The sequence below is a fragment of the Asparagus officinalis genome, chromosome 1, assembly GCF_001876935.1.
Source record: "Asparagus officinalis chromosome 1, Aspof.V1, whole genome shotgun sequence".
Lineage (NCBI taxonomy): Eukaryota > Viridiplantae > Streptophyta > Magnoliopsida > Asparagales > Asparagaceae > Asparagus > Asparagus officinalis.
In genome coordinates this window covers 20,714,335-20,735,649 of record NC_033794.1, presented here as the reverse complement: position 1 = coordinate 20,735,649, position 21,315 = coordinate 20,714,335, and the positions used below count along the sequence as shown (strand labels likewise).

Below are 21,315 nucleotides of genomic sequence, written 5' to 3'. Positions count from 1 at the left end.
AAAATACCAACAAAATCCTTCATATTTTAGACCCCTTCCTCCCTTCCTCCAAATCTATTTCAGTACTTATCAACCAACCCAAAAAAAAACATCACAATAAGTCTCGAGGATGGAGTAAGGAATTCATGTGCGTCTAAACTAGGCAGGTGCCCAAAGAGCTCAAGTTAAAGTCACTAGATTGGGGGAAAAGGTTAGAAGAAAAAAAATTCAGAAAATTTTCGGACTTTTGTCTAGAGCATCTACCCTTGTATAGTAAAATTTAAAATCAATATAATGACATGTTTCTTAATCCGCACAATGTGGTTTTATTTAGTAACATATTCCATAAGAAACTTAAGATTTACACTAACAAAAGATATATCATATAACAAAGTCAACAAATAAATACCATAAACATCTTAAATGGAAGCATGGAAGTAATATTTTGAAGAAACAAAGCAAATAATAAGGTTCAATTGGAAACGGCAAAGGAATGTCATGTCAAAGATATGAAAGATTTTGATGATCTCCTGTGTGATTGGAACTTATTGACCTCCTCTTAAGGGTTGGACTTTCATTTGGACTGGCAAAAGGGAGAATCCTTCTTTGGCTAGACTAGACTGATTTTTCTTTAATCTTGACTGAGAACTCTATATCCCTTGACAATTTAAAAAGGTATGGCTGGTCCACTTTCATATCATTATCCCATTGTGTTAGTACATGGCAACATTGAACAGAATGAAAAAATGTTTAGATTTGAGAAAATTTGGTTGTCATCAGAAGATTTTCATTATAATATTGCTTCGTGGTGGAGTTCAGCTCCTGTCAATAGTTCTGCTGCAAATAATTTTGTAAGTAAATTAAGGTTTCTAAGGAAAAGAATTAAGACTTGCACCCATCAGATTTTTTTAAAAGTATTAGAACATCTAAGAAAAGAATCTTGGATGATCTTTTAAAATTAGATGTGTTAAGAGGAGGAGAGACCAATGTCAAATAGTAAAAAAGCTACTCAGAGAAGCAATCTGTCCCAAGAGTTATATGATATTTTGCACCAGGAAAAGGTAATGTGGAAACAGAGATCTAAAGTCCACTAGTTGAAAGAGGGGGATCATAACACATCCTACTTCTATAGAATTGCAAATGTAAAACAGAGAGCAAACAAAATATCTTCAGTTAAGGTAAATGGAGTTGACATCACTTCTGATAGTAGGATAGTTGATGCTAGATAGTAGGATAGTTGATGCTTTCTACCAGCATTATAAGAAAATTTTTGGACAGAATATCAAACATAGATATCAAGCTGATTGGGAGCTCTTATTTCCTCCTGTTGAATAAGACGTAGAAAATCTAGAGGTTCCTTTTTCATTGGAAGAAATAAAATCTGCAATTTTTGACATGGATAGAGGCAAATCACAAGGTTCAGATAGTTTCACCTTTATTTTTTCAAGAATTTTGGAAAATTATTTGTCATGATTCACTTAGATTGTTTGAGGAGTTTTTTTAGGGGAAACTAGAAACCAATAGATTGAATTATGCTATCATCCCTAAAAAAAGAGTCAGCTTTGGGGACTGGTGACTACATGCCGATTGGCCTGCTTAATGGTATATAAAAAATAATCACAAAGGTTTTGACAAATAGATTAAGTAATAAGCTTGCTATTCTTGCCGACCCTGTTCAATAAGGTTTTATATTAAGAAGGCATTTGTTTGATGGGGTTGCTGCTGCTCAGAAGATTATATCTGACTTTTTCTAAAATGAAAATAAGAGTGGAGTATTACTTAAGTTGGATTTTACTAAGGCCTATGACAAATTGAACTGGAATTTTATTCTAGATGTTTTACAGGCTAAGGTTTTGAGGATAAATGGTTAAATTGGATTTCATCTTGTCTTCAAGGGGGTTTCTGCTATTACACATAATGATAATAAACTTGGAAACTAGATTGTTTCAAAAAGAGGGGATGAGACAGGGAGACCCTTTATCCTTCTTTGTGTTGGCAGCTGATGCTTTAACCAGGAAATTGTAGTTGGCAGAAGAAGCTAACCTATTGCATGATATTACTCTGATCATTTCAGTCTGAAGGTTCTCTGCCTCTAATATGCAGATAATATATTGATCTTTTGTCAATCAGAGCCACAACAACTAACTGTCCTTAAGCTTCTTCTATATGAATATGAATTAGCTTCTAGATTGCAAATTAATTTCTCTAAGAGTGTTCTCATTGCCCTTGAACGTAATCCTCTTTCTCAAAATTAGTTAGCTAGTATGATGAATTGTGTGAGTAATGAATTCCATATTAACTACTTGGGAGTCTCTCTAAGGCTCAACAAACTTCACAAGGATTGGCCCCCATGCTATTACCATTATCACTTCAGAAAAGCAAAACTTTGTCTAGAGGAAGGAGACAAATTTTACTAAATTCAATATTATCCTCCATGCCATTATTATGGTCATCTTTCTTTATGTTTCCTATGTAGGTTAGTGAGAGAATTGATAAAGTTAGAAGGAGGTTCCTATCGAATGGATCCTTGGACAATAAATTAGCCTCAAATCTTATAAGCTGGGAGACTATGTGTAGGCCAAAGTCTTTAGGAGCCTTAGGAGTGTTGAATTTAAGGATAATGAACAAGGCTTCTACTAGGAAAGTGGAGTAGTGAAATTTTCCATAAAAAAACAAATCTGATTATGAATTTGCAAGGAAAAAAATTTGGAGATGGCTTGGTAATAATAATATCTTATGGAAGAATATCATTTTGAGAAAGGATTATGTTTTTGATAATGGACTCCAATTGAAGAGTTCTGTTAAAGTTTCATGGTTCTGAAAATGAGTTTTTAAGATTTTTGATGTTTTTTCTTGAGTACCTTTTGTGCATTTGGGTGAGGGAAATAAAACTTATTTTTTGTTAGATTTTTAGACGGATAATTTTCAGTATAGCTTCATCTTTTCCTGAGTTGTTTCACCTGGCTCGATGTCCTTTTGCTATAGTTAAATCACAAAAAATTATTTGTGGGATCTAATTGGAGGTGGAACATACAATTTACAAGACAGCTAACCGAGCATTTAGTATTTCAATATTTGGCTTTGATGAAAGTTTTATGTTATTTATATACCTTTACAGGGGGCTGCTAATATAACCTAGAAATCAGACTCCAAAGGATAATTTTTTACCAGATCTTATCATCTTTTCCTAATGGATGATTGTGTGGGAGTTCCATAAACTGATATTTGGAGTGTTAGAGCTCCTTTGAAGGTTTAAATATTTTTATGGATTGCTCTCTTAGGGAAATTGATTGCCAAAGATAGACTCTTTATCAAGGAGATTGTTATTGATCCTCTCTGTGTTATGTGGGAGAGATAGTGAAACTCATACTCACATATTTCTTAAATGCAATTATATACAGTCCAACGTTTAAAAAAGCAGAAGCTCAAAGTGAAGCGCCGGACCCTTTGATGAAGCAAGGCGTAAGCTTCAAAGTAAAAAAGCGTAAGCTTTATGAGTTTAAATATTTTAATTTTAAATTTGTAAAAATTATGAACATAAAATATATAGTGGCGTAATAATTACAAATATATATATATTCATTTCCTAATTAGTAAATAAAAACTAAATATGTGAAGTATAGAAATGAATTATAATAAACTAACATATATATTTTCTTTACACTCACATAGTCACATATTGAAAATATATAGGAGCATTTTAATGTTAGTCAAAGATCCTTTTATGTCCTACTATTTAGTCCTAAGCGCGTGCTTCAAAATAAAAAAAGCGCTTTATGAAGCGCGAAGCGCACACTTTAATTATGCTTTAAGCAATGGGGCATAAACTTCAAGGGTTAAATAGCTTCACTACTGAGTTTCAAATTGTTTACCCTTCAATAAGTTGTGAAGCGAGTTTCAAAGCGAGTTTCAAAAAAGCTTTTTCAAACATTGAAACAATCACTATGTAATTCACTTTGCCATAAATTTGACATTACCCGGTTTCCAAATGATAAATTTGTTGTGTGGGTTCAATCGAGGAAATTTGTGTTGAAAGGAGAAAGTAGAAAAGCGTTGGACTCATATCTAAGTGCTCTTTTCTGCTGCATTTAGGGGAATATAATAGAAGTTTGCTCTAAACACAAACACAAGAACTCTTTGGAGATTTGGGGTTCTATCACTCATTTCGCTTTATTTTGGTCAGGACTATCCTCTAATGGGCTCCTTGCTGATGTAAATATTGCTGATCGTGGAGGTGCAGATGCTAAAGCTTTAGGAGTTCAAATTTAGAGGAGGGACGCCGGTAAAGAGATCGGATGTCCTATTTTGCTAGACTGATGATAGTTGAAGATAATGTACTTTTTGGTGTGTTTTGTTGTCTATAAGTAGAATGAACAATAGTTGTGAATAGCTCGTGACTGGGGGGTTTATGTTGTTGCTGTAGATACAGATATTATGATGACAGAGGGGTACACTCCTAGGTTGGATGTGTACTCCTTTATATGTAACCAACCTTTTTGAGTGATAGTAGTGGTTGAGATCTCATTCTTTCTAAGGTGTCACCCTTTCTTCTCAAAAAAAAAGGAAAAAGAAAAAAAGTTAATTTAATAATATATAGGGTTAAGTGCAGATGGACCCCCCTTAGCACACCCAATTGTAGATAAACACCTTGTAGTTCTAATTGTGTGAATAGACCCCGAATGATTTTTTGTAGAGGCTAATAGACACTCCGTAGTTCTATTGGTGTGTATAGACCACAAATGCTAATTTTTTACTCTTAAAAGAGTTTTAAAAAATAGGACATGTTTTTAACTACAGGGGGTTTATCCACACTTGGACAAATAGTACATCTATCAGCACAATTTTAACTACAGGGGGTCTATCCGCAATTAACCCCAATATATAACATGTTTTTATGTGTATGCATGTATATGTTATGCAGCTTATGTCTGCCAGAATTTAAAGTTCATATGAAACAAGCAAACTCCATTCATCATTATCTGCATACTCTAAAAGTAAATTACTTGAGGACAAGAAAGCATGTGGCCTTAAAGCCTTTCACCTATGCACCAAGTGGCCACATTGCATTCTACTTCTATCCCCATTCAATGACCACTCGACTTTACAAGCATTCCAGAAGCATCTAAATTTGACCTCTATCCCCATTCATTCCAACAACAAGATTTACATCTACAAGCATTCTAGAGCATGTAGATCTTGACAAAGAAAGATGATCAAAGAAGATCACCCAAAAGTTAATCCACCATGCATATTCAAAAACGTAGTGCAAGCAGTTTTCGGGTTTATCAATGTACTGTATACATACATGCATGTGAATGTTACTTTATGTGGGTAATCATCCCAAAGAAATTTCTGAATAAACATCTTACATCTGCATCGAGGTTATATTGACCTTGATGCATACACCAGGATTTATATGATTTCTGGTTTCTGGGCATTGAAACAATTTACAATTAGCTTCATTTAGTAAAATTAAAAATGTTATAAATAAAATCATTAGATGCTGCATTTCTAGAGTGAGGCAGAAAAGCATCATAACAGAACCAAACTAGATATATGTATATCCGAAAAAGTGGAATATAGATAGCGAAGGAATCAGGATACCTGGAAATGTGGCAAAAATACCAACTTAATGTACGTGTCAACTCTTAATGAGCTAGTAGTCATGTTTCGAAGTTCTCAGATGGTCAGATCCAGAGAAGACTTTTCTGTAGGATATCATCATCTCCTGAGTACAAACATATTTATAATCAGCAATGTGATCTTAAGAGCATAATCGATATTGTCATGTTACATGTTTAGTTTCAGTTAGCAACAGTTAAAAGTGTTCTGCATAACCTTGAAGAACACTACAGACAACAAACCAATGCAAGAATGAAGCAATTAGAGAGAACAAGTCTGTGTAAGTTACATATAAATTTGAGCTCAGCATTTGAGTTTGTGATTGAGCAAGAGCAATATAGATCCAACATAAAGGGAAAAAGATCCATTTAGTTGCGAACTTGCAATTGCTACCAAATGTGACAATAATGTCCCCTCATGAAAAAGGTGGAATTGGTAATGTTCACAGAGAGCTTGCTTTGATGGCAGGACTAATAGGTTCAAGTCAGGTTAGTGCAGTGGACCGGGGCTCATCCATTTTGTTAGTGGAAAAAAAGGGTTTTTTCGATATACGTCCTTTAAATCTTCCATTTTTTGAAATAGTTCCTCAAATCATTAAATTTACTATTAGGTCCCTCAATTCTTTAGTTATTTTGAAATTAGTCCCTCAAATCATTGAAATTGCTATAAGGTCCCCCAATTCTTAAGTTATTTTGAAATAAATAAGAGTAGAAGAAGCAATTGGAGGGAAATTAATCCCTAAAGTCATCGGAATTTCTATTTGTCCCTTGATTCCCATAAGTTGTTTCAAATTATCCCCTTCAATTGTTAGGTAGACTACTGATTTGAGGGATTAATTTCAAAATAACTGAAGAATTGAGGGACTTAATAGAAATTTCAATGATCTGAGAGACTAATTTCAAATTAAGAAATATTTAAGGCACTAATGTAGAGAAAACCGAAAAAAAAGATAATAATGAATAAAAATATGTAAGAGCAATCTGTATGTCTATGAAGTTGATCATAGGATATCAAGGTGCTGATTAATAATGATAAAGATAGTAAGACAAATAGGCAGAATATCGTACTTACCGTAGCACCAAGGAGCTCAATGCTGGTCTTTTGACACCAAAAGACTGACGTCAGATTGGAAGATGCAAGTTCTGGGATCTCTCTGAACACCGAGTTAAGTTTTTAGACCAAACCCATAAAGATGCGACAATGGTTGCTGATAAGGGTCAAAATGTAACCAATGAAATTTCTATCGAGACGCAACCTTCAAGCTATGAAGCTTTGCCAACAAGGTTAGTAAAGCATCCGCCGTTATTCCTTTATCTAGCATGTCATTAAGCAGAACTGCAGCTTTATTTTTCTCCCCTACAGTAATGTACCCATTTATCAAAGCAGTGTATGGAAAGGCATCAGGTCTCAAACCTGTTTTAATCATCTCATCGAAGTGTTCTTGGGCTCCCTGAATATTATTCACCTTAGCAAACCCATCAATTAAAACTGTGTAGAAAAAAACATCAGGCTCAAGACCCTGATTTCTTAACTCATCCATAATTTTCAAAGAACAGCCTCTAAATTTCTCCTTTCTGGTCTCCACATCTATAATTGCCTTATCTTTGTTCAAGATGTCTTTCAAATAACCATCCAACATAACTGTCCATGTAGTCACATCAGGTTCCATTCCTTTACGTTGCATCTCGATGAACAATTCACAAGCCTCTCGCCTGCGGTGAACCTTCCAATAACCATTCATCAATGTAGTATACAAAACAACATCAGTCGAAAGACCACGTTTAACCAAATCCTCAAACAAAGCATGAGCTTTTTCCATATCTTTAATGTTACAATAGCCAGCAATGATCTGGTTATAAGAAATCTCATCAGGACTAAAATTCATCTCTAACATTGTCTTCAACACCACAGAAGCATTTTCAACATTCCCCTCCTTACAAAGCTCATTAATCAGCTTAGAAAAAACTACTTTGCTCCTCTTATTAGATGCATCATTCTCATCCACCAAATTCCCTTGCTTTAACAACTTGTGAAAGAGTCTGTAAGCTTTTTTTGTACAACCCAATAGCAGGTACCCAGAAATCATAGCACTGTAAAGAGTCAAACATTGATGACGATCGTTCTGCTCAAGAATGTCATATAAAATCTCTGCGTCCTTTAGCTTGTCTCCCCTACAAAGATTCTCAATATAATTGCCATAAAAGACGGCATCAGTCTCCAAGCCTATATCCCCCATAAAACTTATAAGGTCGAATGCCTCCTTAAGAAAACCATTCCGACAAAACCCACCACCTAGTATAGTACATGTAATAAGATCAGGCTCCACATTCTTTTCCACCATATCAGAAAACACCTTCTGAGCATTATACATTTCATTCAAATTGCAGTAACCACCAATCAAGCTAGTAAAAAGTTTTTTATCTTGTGCCAACCCTAAAACTTTCATTTCCTCAAACAATTCCATTGCATCCCTCATGTTCTTCATCTTGCAATGGGCTTTAATAGCAATGCTGTAAAGAACCTCGTCAATGTGACGCCCTGATGCCTTCAATTTCTGAAACTCATCCAGTGCTTCCGCATTCATGTTCATCTCGCACAGTAAATTGAGGATAAATCCCTTGATGTAATGATTCGTCTTGAGACCCTTAAGTTCCATTTCCTCATGTAGATGTAAAGCTCTTGATAAGTTTCTTTCATCACAATAACCTTTAATGAGACACCCATAACTATCTTCATTTGGGGTTACACGATTTAATACCATGTGCTCCAAAACCTCCTCTGCTTCTTGCAATTTTTTCTCTTTACACAAACCATCGATTACTACATTATAAGCGAGAGCATTAAAGAAAACATCTTGGCTTGAGATTTGCTTAAGAAGAATTAATCCCGAGTCTGATCTGCCAATGTCACACAACCCCATTATATAGGTAGTGTACACGAATGAATCGGGTTTCACACCAGTCTCATTCATTCTACCCCAAACCTGAAATGCTTCTTCAAGCTTCTTCTCTCTGCATAAAGCTTTCATCATAATGGTAAGCATGTAAACATCCGGGCTCACCCCAAATCTCTTCATATTATCAAAAACTACCTTTACTATTGCCAAATCATAATTTTCAGCCACGATGTTGAGAAGAAAATTGCAAGTCCTCATTGATGGAACAAAACCAAGATTACCCAATTCATAAAACACATCAACAGCCATCTCTATCCTGTCACAAACGGCATAGGCCCTGATAAGTGAATCAGACACAAGGTTTATCCAATGTGGAACGTGCTTCCCTTGAGCAAGAAAACCAAATAGAGCTGAAAGCTCAAAACCAAACTCCCCATTCGCCAAGATCACATCAGAGAACAAAGAATCCAGCTTTCTGCGAAAGCCTGAACGGCAAAGAATGCTGATGATCACTGAATAAGTCGATAAATCATGCTGGAATCCAAATGCTTGGCAATCTCTAAACAGGGAGTAGGCAAGATGGGGTTTTCTCCAATAGCTTGCTAAAACTTGGGCAACTTTAGCAGAAGACAATTTAGATAAATTTTGAGTGATGGGCTGAGGAGTTGTGATTGGTTCAGTTAAAGAGGGAATAGAAGCCGCAGCAGTGGAGATTGATGGGTTTCGATTGAGAAAGTGAAGGATTTTGCGAAATGGGAGTGACCCATTAAAGATTTGCTCAGTTTTTTGGTAGCGGATCATTGGTTTTGACTCATCTAAGGGAATTTAACGGCTTTCTCGATTGAAAAAACAATGGAAAGAAATTAGTACTGAGATGAGATTGGGCCCAGCTGACCTCAGATGAGGGTAGTGACATCGGCGACGGATGAACTGGCGGCGGCGGAATGCGGTGAGGTTTCTCGAAGTGGCTAAAACCCTACCATGATTTGAGAATGAGAGGCGGAGAGAGAGAGAGAGAGAAAGAGAGCGTTTTGCGAAGGAGACCGTAGGGTTGAGAGAAATTGGATCGGGTTTCGTCATGTGCCCGCATCCGGTAGTAAATCCGACTTGTTTATTGGCTTCTTTTACATATTGGTCCCTTACATATTTCATGATTTTATGTTAGGCCTGTAGGCTGTCTAAAAATCACAATAGATAGTTGATCCCCCATCAAACACCAATGATGAAAGTTACAATCTGACGACTTCCAGAATGCTACAATTTGAGGACTTTCACGTAGAAGGTTACAATCTGACGACCTTCACAACAACTAATGAAAGCCCCAATTCAACAGCATTCACAATCAACATCGGGAGTTACAATCTGACGACTCTCATATTTTCAAGGAGCCAAGACAAAGATTACAAGAGGACGATATGTGCAAAGCTCTAGCAAAAGAGACTACAAATTGACGGTCTCTTCATATTAGAATGCAGATATCTCTCAAACCGTAAGGAATTTGGACGGAGGAAGCAAACCTAAGCCTTCGGCTAGGTTCGGATGGCCCCGTCTCGTCGAGATAGCCGATTTTCATATATAATTCGTCCAATTCCGACTTACGGTTTGAAAGTTATGACCTGTTCTTCGCAGCAAATTATGTTCTGAAGTCCGTCTGCAAGACCGGACTTCGTCAGAACATTGGACTTAGCTTGAAGCTCGCCACATTAGACTTAGCCTGAAGCTCGCCAAGCCCGCCTAAGGTTCGCCTCTGCATTACAGAGTCAAAGCGCACAGGTCGAACCAGCGTTATAACCTCAAAACGCAGAGGTTATCCTCGTGATATAACATCAAAACGCAGAGTTACGACCCAACTGTGCGTTTTCAGCCTAAAACAGGCCCAACTCTGCGTTTTCAGCCTAAAACGCAGAGTTCGTCTCTAAAACAGCACGACCTATGCTTTTTCAGCCTTTAAACAGGCTCAACTGTGCGTTTTCAGACCTAACTCTGCGTTTCAGGTCCAGAAATGCACAGTTCGGGCCCAGAACGCTGTTTTCAGCGTTTTGACTCGTTCAAAACACTAACAGAACGGTTTCAAAACCGTTTTCCCCACGATTTAGGGAGCTGTTTAAGAGGGGGCGGTTATACCCCACTCAGCCCATTAAGGAGCAGATTAAGGGGATAGTTACCACCCTTAATCCCTTATAAATAGTGGAAAACTCAACTGAGTTCGGGTCTCTTGGATCCTTCTTTTTTGGGCAGCAAAGAAGAGATCTTCGGCTAGCTTCAGATCGGATTTGGTCTCATCAACAGAGGGAGATTCGGTCAAGAGCAAGCTTGGTAGCAAAGAAGAAGAGCCTTCATCCTTCGGCTGGGATTTTGGAGATCGACAACAGGAGCATTCCCTTGGCTGATTAACCGAACTTTCGGTTTAAATCAACTCTTCCATAGAGTTTCAAACTCGTTCAGAGTTATCAACTCGATCAGAGTTCAAAACTTGCTCCGCAAGTTCTTCTAAAACTCGCTCTGAGTTATCAACTCATTAAGAGTTATTTTCAAACTTGCTTTGCAAGTTCTCCACAGCATCAAATCGTGAGGAGAAGACTACGTTCCAGTGAATCAAGACGGTCGGATCGTCAACGGAGAGCAAGTTCGACACAATCAATCGAAGGAGGCACTCCATCGCCACCGTGAAGAACCCAATTTTAAACAAAGGGGAGAGTCAAATTCGTTCTCCTCTCTTTTGTAATCGGAATCCAAATTGTAATTGATTTTGAGAGAAATACAAATCAAATTTTTCTTTCATTGTCTTTTTACTGCAAATTTCCAACGAACAAAAGATGGCGACTCTGCTGGGGACTAGCTTCTCTAACGAAGAAGTGGTGGCGCAATCCGAAGTTCATCTCACTGGAACGACCGTTGAAACCCTGATTATCGAGTTTGATCAAGCCAAGTACGAGGAGGCCCTCTCCTCCGGATCCCTTAGCCCCAAGGCTATGCGCAAGATCGACAAAGTTTCCGAGGAGACTAAAGCTCCAGTTGTAGCCACCTCATCTAAAGACTATCTCCCATGGGGGTTGCACTGTTTATACAGTCCCCTCTCTAAAGGAGAAGACTCGACTTCGGCACAACTCCGAAAAAGCTGATTCTCCAATCAACGCGAACTCCGCGTTTGTGAGCCTCAACATGAGCTCTGCATAAGCCAAACTAAACGCAACCCTCAGGTGTGCGTTTTCCAGATAGAACGCAGCCTTCAGAGGTGTGTTCCAACATCTAAACGCAGACATCAAACCTGCGTTGATCTGGCTGAACGCAACTCTCAGGAGTGCGTTTCACAAACTGAACGTAACTCTCAGGAGTGCGTTCTAATATTTAAACGCAGAAATCAAACCTGTGTTGATCTGGCTGAACGAAACTCTCATGAGTGCGTCCCAGAACCAAAACGCAACCCTCCGGAGTGCGTGCCACAAACTGAACGCAACTCTCAAGAGTGCATTTCAGAATCCGAACGCAGATCGCAGGACTGCGTTTCATTAGCAAAACGCAGACTTTGGTCTTGCGTTAATCAAGCTAAACACGACCCTCGCGTTCCTTCTTTGGAATACGATGTGATTCGTCGTATTCAAAATGATCAACATGGATTTAAAATTCATGTTTACCAAGAACCAGTCCCATCCTTTAACGGACAGGGGGGTCCATCTTTACCCTCACGCTCCGTGAGAGGTTCATCCCAAGTCTCTGACTTGCGGGAATTGCTATCGATGTTCAAACAACCGACGAATGTCGTTTTGCTCAATAATCGACGACATCCTCACAGGAAGAAGACTTTAGAGGATGAATACCTTGGAGTCACTTCTAACATGGTTGGTAGAGGGAGATCATCAACCCTTAGTTCTGACGAGTCAGAGACAGATCGTTCTCCAAGTGTCAGAGAAATCGCAAACGAGTTTGAAGGAGTCTACCAACGCACTCGGACGCGAACAGGAGCCATTCCCCCTGTCAACTATCGGAGTTTAGCCAGAGGAACTAATTCCGATGACGAACACTCAGCCATTGCGGAGTCCCAATCATCAAGCTCTTTCGTTGGGCATGAGAGCTTCGCCCACATGGCAGAACATTCTGAAAATCTTTCAAAGAGACTTGATGAACAGGAAGCCATGCTCAAATCTCAGCAGGAGGCCATCAATGAACTCATGGCCATGTTGACTCAAATCGTCGCAAACAAGGCCAAATCTCAGAAGACATATTCGCCACCCAGGCAAGAATCTTCCCGGAGAGGAAAAACGTCTTCATCCCGACCTCACACAAGCAAAGGGAAGGGAAAAGTGGTTGATGATGCGGCTTCTGACCAAGAAGCCCATAGCCTGGAATCTTCCTCTGATGAAGGAAGAGAGACTGAGAACGAGCAGAATCTTCAGTCTGCCAAAATGGAAGAATTGGAAGCCCGCCTCAAAGCCATTGCTAACAGAAGCGAGCTCCAAGATGAGGGAGTTATCAGGCCCTATCCTGCCGAATGGGATGCAGCCCCTTATCCTCCAAAGTTCGAGGTCCCAACGCTACAAACTTTTGACGGCACGGGATCACCGAACCAACATATTTATCATTTCAAGTCACAGACTGGAAATGTAATATCAAACGATGTCATACTGGTTCGATTGTTCATTGGCACCCTCAAGGGAATTACCTTTGAATGGTTCAGGAAACTACCTGCGGGCTGTATCCAAAAGTGGACGGATCTAGAAAGACTCTTCCTGTCAAGATTCTTTGAAGAGGATACAGAAGTCTCCATCCATACCCTTCTCGCTACTAAGCAGAAGAAGAGGGAATCAGTCAAAGCCTTCGTTAAAAGGTTTCGAAGTATGACTCTGCAATGTCCGTCAGGTATGACACAGTCTACCTTAGTAGAGACCTGTCGACACAACTTGCAAACCGACCTCCTAGCCCGAATAGGAGTTGCAGAATGTCGTTCTTGGAGACAACTAATCTCTCAAGGTGAGCAAGCTCAAAAAATTATTGCCAAGATCAAAGCTGAAGAACAAAGTAGGCAGGATCAGCCCGAGCAATCAGACCAAGCCCAATCTTCTCCTGAGCAACCGGACCAGGCTCACTCTTCCCAGTCAGAAGGGAAAGATACTACGGCCACTGAAGTCAATCCTCTTTAGTAGGATGGCGGGTCCAACAACTATCACGTTAACAGTTACCTCTGATAGTCAAACTCGTTAGATAATGGCTCACTAGGCGATGTGTCATGTCTTCTCTTTTCCCCCTTTTGTACTTGTTCAAGACTGGGGGGTGGTTTATTTATAGTTCATTGGATTATGAATAATAAATTTCCTGAGTTGTCACGTTCAATAAGATACCTCTGTCAACCACAAAATCTACCACAAAACTATCACGTTAACAGTTACCTCTGATAGTCAAACTCATCAGATAATGGCCTACCTGGTGATGTGACTTTATTCCGACTTCATGGATAGTACCTCACTAGGTGATGTGCCTTGTCTACCTCTTTTTATTCCCTTGCTAAGTCTTAATCAAGACTGGGGGTCGATTACTTGAAATCCACTGGATTAAGAGTAACGAATCTTTCACATCGTCGAGTTAACATTACACTTCTGACGATCATAATCCCCATAGAGTATGCATTCAGTTTGCATCACTCCCAATTTGTCACGTTAACAATACACCTCTGACAAATTCACTTATCCAATCCTCTTCAATAGATGATAAGTCCCCAAAGTTGCTCCAATCGCAACACAAATTCTTATCACGTTAACAATACACCTCTGACAAAACCCACTTATCAATCCTCGTTAATAGGATGATAAGTCCCCAAAGTTGCTCCAATCGCAACACAAATCCTGTCACGTTAACACTACACCTCTGACAAAATCAACTTATCGACTCTCGTCAATAGAGCGATAAGTCCTCAAAATTGCCCGATCACAAATTCTTCCTTGTCACGTTAACATTACACCTCTGACAAAATCCGCTTATCGACTCTCTTCAATGGAGCGATAGGTCCACAAACCCGTCAAGTTAACACCACACCTCTGACGACCAAATCAACTTATCAACTCTCTTCAATAGAGCGATAGGTCCATAAAATACTGTTAGGTTAACATAACACCTCTAACAGTCAACCCCCTAATGAACTTGTTAATCCTTTTTTAACAAGAATAATAAGTTTTCATTATCCCCAGCGGATTAAAGATTTTCTGGAATTATCCTAGTGATAATAAAGAAAATTTTTGAATTTCACTTTAGGTGAAAATTCATGCCAAGTTAATACTATACCTCTAGCACTTCTAACTTTCTTTCGGTGTTTCAAGCCACACAGGAAGAAACGACACCAAAAATCCATGCCTTCACGCATGGGGGACTTTATCTCGATCCCTAATTAGAGATAAGTCTACGCCTAACACGCGTTGCCGGTTAATCTTTCGCCGTGAAAAAGACACCATGATTCATGCCTGGGGGAATCTATCTCGACCCTTAAACAGAGATAAGTCTACATCTAACACATGTTGCCGGGTAGCCTATTCCCGCAATAATGGCAAAGTCTACGTATTCAACATCGTAGCACCAAAATCCATACCTTTCACGTATGGGGGACTTTATCTCGATCCCTAATTAGAGATAAGTCTGCATCTAACACATGCTGTCGGGTAGCATATTCCCGTAATAATAGCAAAGCCTACGTATTCAATATCGTAGCAGGTCATTATTAATAACGCCAAAATCCATGCCTTACACGCATGGGGAATTTTATCCTGAATCCTAAGTAGGGATAAGTCAATGTCTAACACACGTTGCCGGTTAGTCTTTTACCGTGAAAAGGACATCAAAATCCATGCCTCACACGCATGGGGGACTTTATCTCGATCCCTAATCAGAGATAAGCCTACGCCTAACACGCGTTGCCGGTTAGTCTTTTCCCGTCAAAATGATAAAGTCTATGTATTCAAAATCATAGCATCAAGACTAAGAGAGTTCATTCTCTTAGCACAACGTTACATGTGGAACGGACTTAGACAATCCACATGCTAGCCCGACTCAAACGGTAGTCGGTAAAGGCTTATCAAATCCGTTGATGGCTGAGGGTTTGCCAAAAATCCTATGCACGTTTGTAGGCCCATCAGCTTAATGGATGTGAGTCGAGACTTAAAACAGATGCGCCAAAGACAAGTCTCAAAGACTTAGTCAAAAATGCACGGAAGCCACTTCCATATCTTAAGTCAAAATGTTGACCCGCGATGCAAAAAAACCAAACGCCGAGGTCACACCTGTGTTCCAAATTCAACATGCAACGGTGAAACCCGCATCTCAAGTTCAAAATGCAGGGTCCACCCCCACATTCCAGAAGCAGGATTATGGCACATACCTTCACACAGGCCCTATGTGACAAATCCCTTCAACCAAGATGCCTTCGAAGCAAGTGCAGAGAACAAATCCTTTACCACAAGGAATCAACAGCTCCAAGATCAGAGTTGAGATCCAAAGTATTCCGAAAATTCGTCCCAGTCAACCGCGAACTTTCGAAAACTTTGGAGGGGGTTCTGTAGGCTGTCTAAAAATCACAATAGATAGTTGATCCCCCATCAAACACCGATGATGAAAGATTACAATCTGACGACTTCTAGAAGGCTACAATTTGAAGACTTTCACGTAGATCGCTGAAGGTTACAATCTGACGACCTTCACGACAACTGATGGAAGCTCTACTTCAACAGCCTTCACAATCAACATCTTGGTTCGGATGGCCCCGTCTCGTCGAGATAGCCGATTTTCATATGTAATTCGTACAATTCCGACTTATGGTTTGAAAGTTATGACCTGTTCTTCGCAGCAAATTATGTTCTGAAGTCCGTCTGCAAGACCGGACTTCGTCAGAACATTGGACTTAGCTTGAAGCTCGCCAAGCCCGCCTAAGGTTCGCCTCTGCATTACAGAGTCAAAACGCACAGGTCGAACCAGCGTTATAACTTCAAAACGCAGAGGTTATCCTTGTGATATAACATCAAAACGCAGAGTTACGGCCCAACTCTGCGTTTTCCGTTTTCAGCCTTTAAACAGGCTCAACTCCGCGTTTTCAGCCTAAAACGCAGAGTTCATCTCTAAAACAGCACGACCTATGCGTTTTCAGCCTGAAACAGGCCCAACTCTGCGTTTTCAGCCTAAAACAGGCTCAACTCTGCGTTTTCAGTCTAAAACGCAGAGTTCATCTCTAAAACAGCACGACCTGTGCGTTTTCAGCCTTTAAACAGGCTCAACTCCGCGTTTTCAGCCTAAAACGCAGAGTTCATCTCTAAAACAGCACGACCTATGCGTTTTCAGCCTGAAACAGGCCCTGCGTTTTCAGCCTGAAACAGGCCAACTGTGCGTTTTCAGGCCAACTGTGCGTTTTCAGGCCCAACTCTGCGTTTCAGGTCCAGAAACGCACAGTTCGGGCCCAGAACGCTGTTTTCAGCGTTTTGACTCGTTCAAAACACTAACAGAACGGTTTCAAAACCGTTTTCCCCACTATTTAGGGAGCTGTTTAAGAGGGGGCGGTTACACCCCCACTCAGCCCATTGAGGAGCAGATTAAGGGGATAGTTACCACCCTTAATCCCTTATAAATAGTGGAAAACTCAACTGAGTTCGGGTCTCTTGGATCCTTCTTTTTTGGGCAGCAAAGAAGAGATCTTCGGCTAGCTTCAGATCGGATTTGGTCTCATCAACAGAGGGAGATTCGGTCAAGAGCAAGCTTGGTAGCAAAGAAGAAGAGCCTTCATCCTTCGGCTGGGATTTTGGAGATCGACAACAGGAGCATTCCCTTGGCTGATTAACCGAACTTTCGGTTTAAATCAACTCTTCCATAGAGTTTCAAACTCGTTCAGAGTTATCAACTCGATCAGAGTTCAAAACTTGCTCCGCAAGTTCTTCTAAAACTCGCTCTGAGTTATCAACTCATTAAGAGTTATTTTCAAACTTGCTTTGCAAGTTCTCCACAGCATCAAATCGTGAGGAGAAGACTACGTTCCAGTGAATCAAGACGGTCGGATCGTCAACGGAGAGCAAGTTCGACACAATCAATCGAAGGAGGCACTCCATCGCCACCGTGAAGAACCCAGTTTTAAACAAAGGGGAGAGTCAAATTCGTTCTCCTCTTTTTTGTAATCGGAATCCAAATTGTAATTGATTTTGAGAGAAATACAAATCAAATTTTTCTTTCATTGTCTTTTTACTGCAAATTTCCAACAAACAAGGCCCTCAAACTCAAATCCTTGAACGTGCTCCATGGTTTTTCTCAAATCATCCGTACTAGTGTGCACCCTGTGCAAAGCACGGCCCCCTATTTTTTTAAGCACTACATTTTAATCTTGTCTCACTTTAAGTTTTAATACATTCGATTTAATTATTGTATACTTAAAATTAGAAATCATATATACTCCTCTATACTTAAAGAATGATCCAAGTTTAAATATATTTGATAGAAATCATATCTAATCCTCTGTACTTAAAGAATGATCCAAGTTTTAATACATTTTATTTATTTTACTATTTATGATACAGTGAAATACTGTAGCATGAATAGTAACTTCAAGTGTGGAGGAGCAGATTTGATTTACTGTTTATGCTATTGTAAATTACAGTAACCTGAATAGTATCTTTGAGTACAAAGGACCATATTTGATTTACTATTCATGCTACAGTATTTACTATAGTATGAACGGTTTTTCTTTTGTTGATGGCTGATATCAAACAGTCAATAAAAGAAGTGATTAAGTTGACGGAGGTCCTCTAACCCTGCAAATGTCTGGTTATGAACTCGGTTGTTCTTTTCTGCATATGTAGAAAATCGTAAGAGGGCGGAGTTGGGTTTCCCGATTGTTCCTCCGACGATCAAGTCAGTGATTTGCTTGAGTGGAGAAGTAAAATGAACTGCAGTAGTAGTTCTTAGGCACAGTGGGTAAAGGTAAAGATCTTACCTTATTATTAGACATAGTACCCCCTATTTATAGTGGTGGTAGAATGGTAGAACCGTAATTTCGACTAAGTATGGGATGGCGAACACATGAGCCTTTGCTTTACAGGTGTCGGCCAACGAGTGGAGGAGAGATCACCTCGGTATTTAATGTGAAATGGTTGGGGGCGAGTGGTATTGACGTGGTCCAATGTGTCATAAAAGACTGTTAGGGGCAGAGGAATGATGACGCTCATAATATATTTAATAATATGTATTACGAGGTAATTAGTTGCCAGTGCCCAGGGAGGGGCTCGAGGAATTTCGTCGCCTTTTACTTGTCCAGTGGTCGAGAAGTACCATCGTTTGAGTCGCCTTCACAAGATGTAGGCTGAAAAGTTGGTCGAGTAGGTCGATCAAGGAGTCGACCTAGCTATGGGTCGACATGTAATGTCATTTGAGTCACCCTCGCGAGATATCAACATGTCGAGTCGTCCGAGCTGGGTCTTAGGTTATTTTGAAGTACTGGCTCAATTACGCATAATGTGGGACACTTGTCTACCCTTGATTAGAGATTACTTTTCAGCACTAGAATGATTATTACATCTTTGGATTCTTCTTTAAGTATAGTGGAGTAGATTTCTATACCGCTAGGTTTTATGTATGTGCAATGCATGTGGTTAAATACCATGATTTAGTATATTTGGGTTATTTCCTAAATAAAATTTGTTTCTCGGTTCCACTTTGATGGTTTTTGCTCATTCACGTCTCTAAACTTTATCATTATGATTATTTATTGTCTTTAATATTCATTTAAATAAGCTACACCAAATTTAAATTTTCATATTGATAATTAAATTGATAGGAAACAAATGTAATCTTAAGCCAATTTAAAATATCATGTTATTTGGACCGACATGAAACCAAGCTTGACCTGATAAAGTATAGTATTGCAAAAGTAAAAAAAAACACTTTAAAAATGGCGTTATAAAAAGAAGATGAATAATTAAAGCTAATAAGAGAAGATGATTGGTTAAAAATTGGCTAAAACAACATAAAGGAGAGTATGGAGTTTGTTCCTTATCCTCGATAGACTTTTAAAAAAATCACGAGGTAAAGATTAATGCTAATGATAGTACACTTTTATATGATGAAAGCATCCACATACATATATAAAAATACTAAAAAAGTTCATGAAAATCCCCTCCAAAGATTTCTAATTTACTCAAAACAAAAGAACTATTCTATAAATTATTTAGAAAACAACGTCATTCATTCATTTTGTTTCATTTTTATTGAGCCGACATTAATCTTTTTCCATCTTTATCTTTTTCGATAAAATTAGACTACTTTGATATGTTGAAAAAGAATAATAAAATTGGAAGTTAATTTTAGATATCTTAATGAAAGAATATCAAATAACTACTCTTTTCTTTGCTAAGATTTGAAATTTTAGTCCTTTTTGTGATTTTAAATTTCTGAGTGTGTGTTTTGCAAATTTTAAAACTTTGAATGTGTTTTTTAAAGATTTTAAAATTTAAGTTGGGTTTCTTGTAATTCTAATATTTCATTGTTGATGGTATTGTTGGTGGTAAGTTTTTGAATGTTAGGATATTTCTTATAATTCTAAAATTTTAAGGGTGTATTTTTGTAATTTTAAACTTTAGACTGTTTGTTATAAAATTTAAATTTTTAGTTCTCCTGATAATTTTCAAATTTGATATGTACTGGTTATAGGTTTTGAAACTTCATAATTTTTTGTGATTTTTAACTTGTGAAGGAGTTTTCTTGGATTTTTTATAACTTTGAGGTTATTTTTATACATTTTAAAATTTCAGGTGCCTGATAGTAAGCCTTGAGTTCATCTTTGTGGTTTGTAAGTTTTAAAATTTTAGAAATACTAAGTCTCGAGAGGTTTAGATTCATTAATGGGCAGAATCAGCTCTTCTCTTTGTGGGCGGGTTTTTTTATTAGGGTTTTATATCAAAACCATATTTGCTTTTACTCAAATTGACACTTACCATTTAAAAAAAAAATTATGTTAACCATGTTCACTTGCTAACATGTTTGTAAGGTCACACCTTTTTTTTTTTGTTGTTCACCCACAAAAAATTAGATATTCTCATTTTACCCTCATCTTCTTTCTTCCAAACCCTAACTCTAACCCTAGCCCCTTCTATCCTTCTCTTCTACAAATCCTAACCCTAATCCTAACCCATGGCTGCCACCTCCCCCAAAACCCTAATCCTAACTCATGGGCGCCACCTCCTCCAAACCATAACCCTAATCCTAATTCTCATTTGGGAAGGAGTGGGAAAGTAGGAGGTCGGGGAGGAAGAGGGAGGACGAGAGAGGAGGGGAGTTTGGGAAGGAGGGAGAGTGAAGATGAGGATAAGAGAAGGATGAGGAGGCTATGGTTATAGTCAGGGTTAGGGTTTGTGAGGAAGGAGATGAAAAAAGAAAATGGTGAGGGTAAAATGGTCATTTCACGTATTTTTAGCTAAAAACTGGATTATACGTGACATTGCAAACATGTTAGAAAGTAAAGGTGGTTTATATAAAAATGCTTTAAAGGTGGTAAATATCAAATTGGGTAAAAGTAAAAGTGATTTTTGACTTTTTATTATTTAAACTTTGGAGGTGTTTCTAAAGTTTTTGAAACATTGAGAGTGTTAATTGCAAATATTAAATTCTTTAGAGGTTACTATTAGTTTTTAAATTTTATGTTTGTTGTTTTAAGTTTTTAAATGTTAGGATGTTTTGTGTAATTTTAAACATTTGAGTGTATTTTGTATAATTTTTAAAACTTTTTGAGTTTTTTATAATACTTCATGCATTATAGTTTGCTTGTTCTTTACCTTAACAAACTAATACAGTAGAGCTGTTTTGTATAT

General features: G+C 38.4%; 1 protein-coding gene across 7 annotated transcripts in view; it reads right to left on the bottom strand.

Annotated features, from left to right (window-relative positions):
* LOC109820900 (pentatricopeptide repeat-containing protein At2g26790, mitochondrial) overlaps positions 1–9,530 on the bottom strand; it is a 20,607-nt gene extending 11,077 nt beyond the window's left edge. For 5 of the 7 annotated variants that reach the window (XM_020387097.1, XM_020387113.1, XM_020387101.1 and 2 more), the window contains exons 1-2: positions 6,673–9,530; positions 5,584–5,707 (exon numbers count right to left, since the gene is read on the bottom strand). In XM_020387097.1, the coding sequence (XP_020242686.1) occupies positions 6,842–9,298 (2,457 nt within the window). In that variant the 5' untranslated portion in view covers positions 9,299–9,530 and the 3' untranslated portion in view covers positions 5,584–5,707; positions 6,673–6,841. Of the gene's footprint in view, positions 1–22; positions 5,410–5,583; positions 5,708–6,672 lie in introns of those variants that run through there. The other 2 variants (XM_020387128.1, XM_020387123.1) reach the window with 2 other exon arrangements.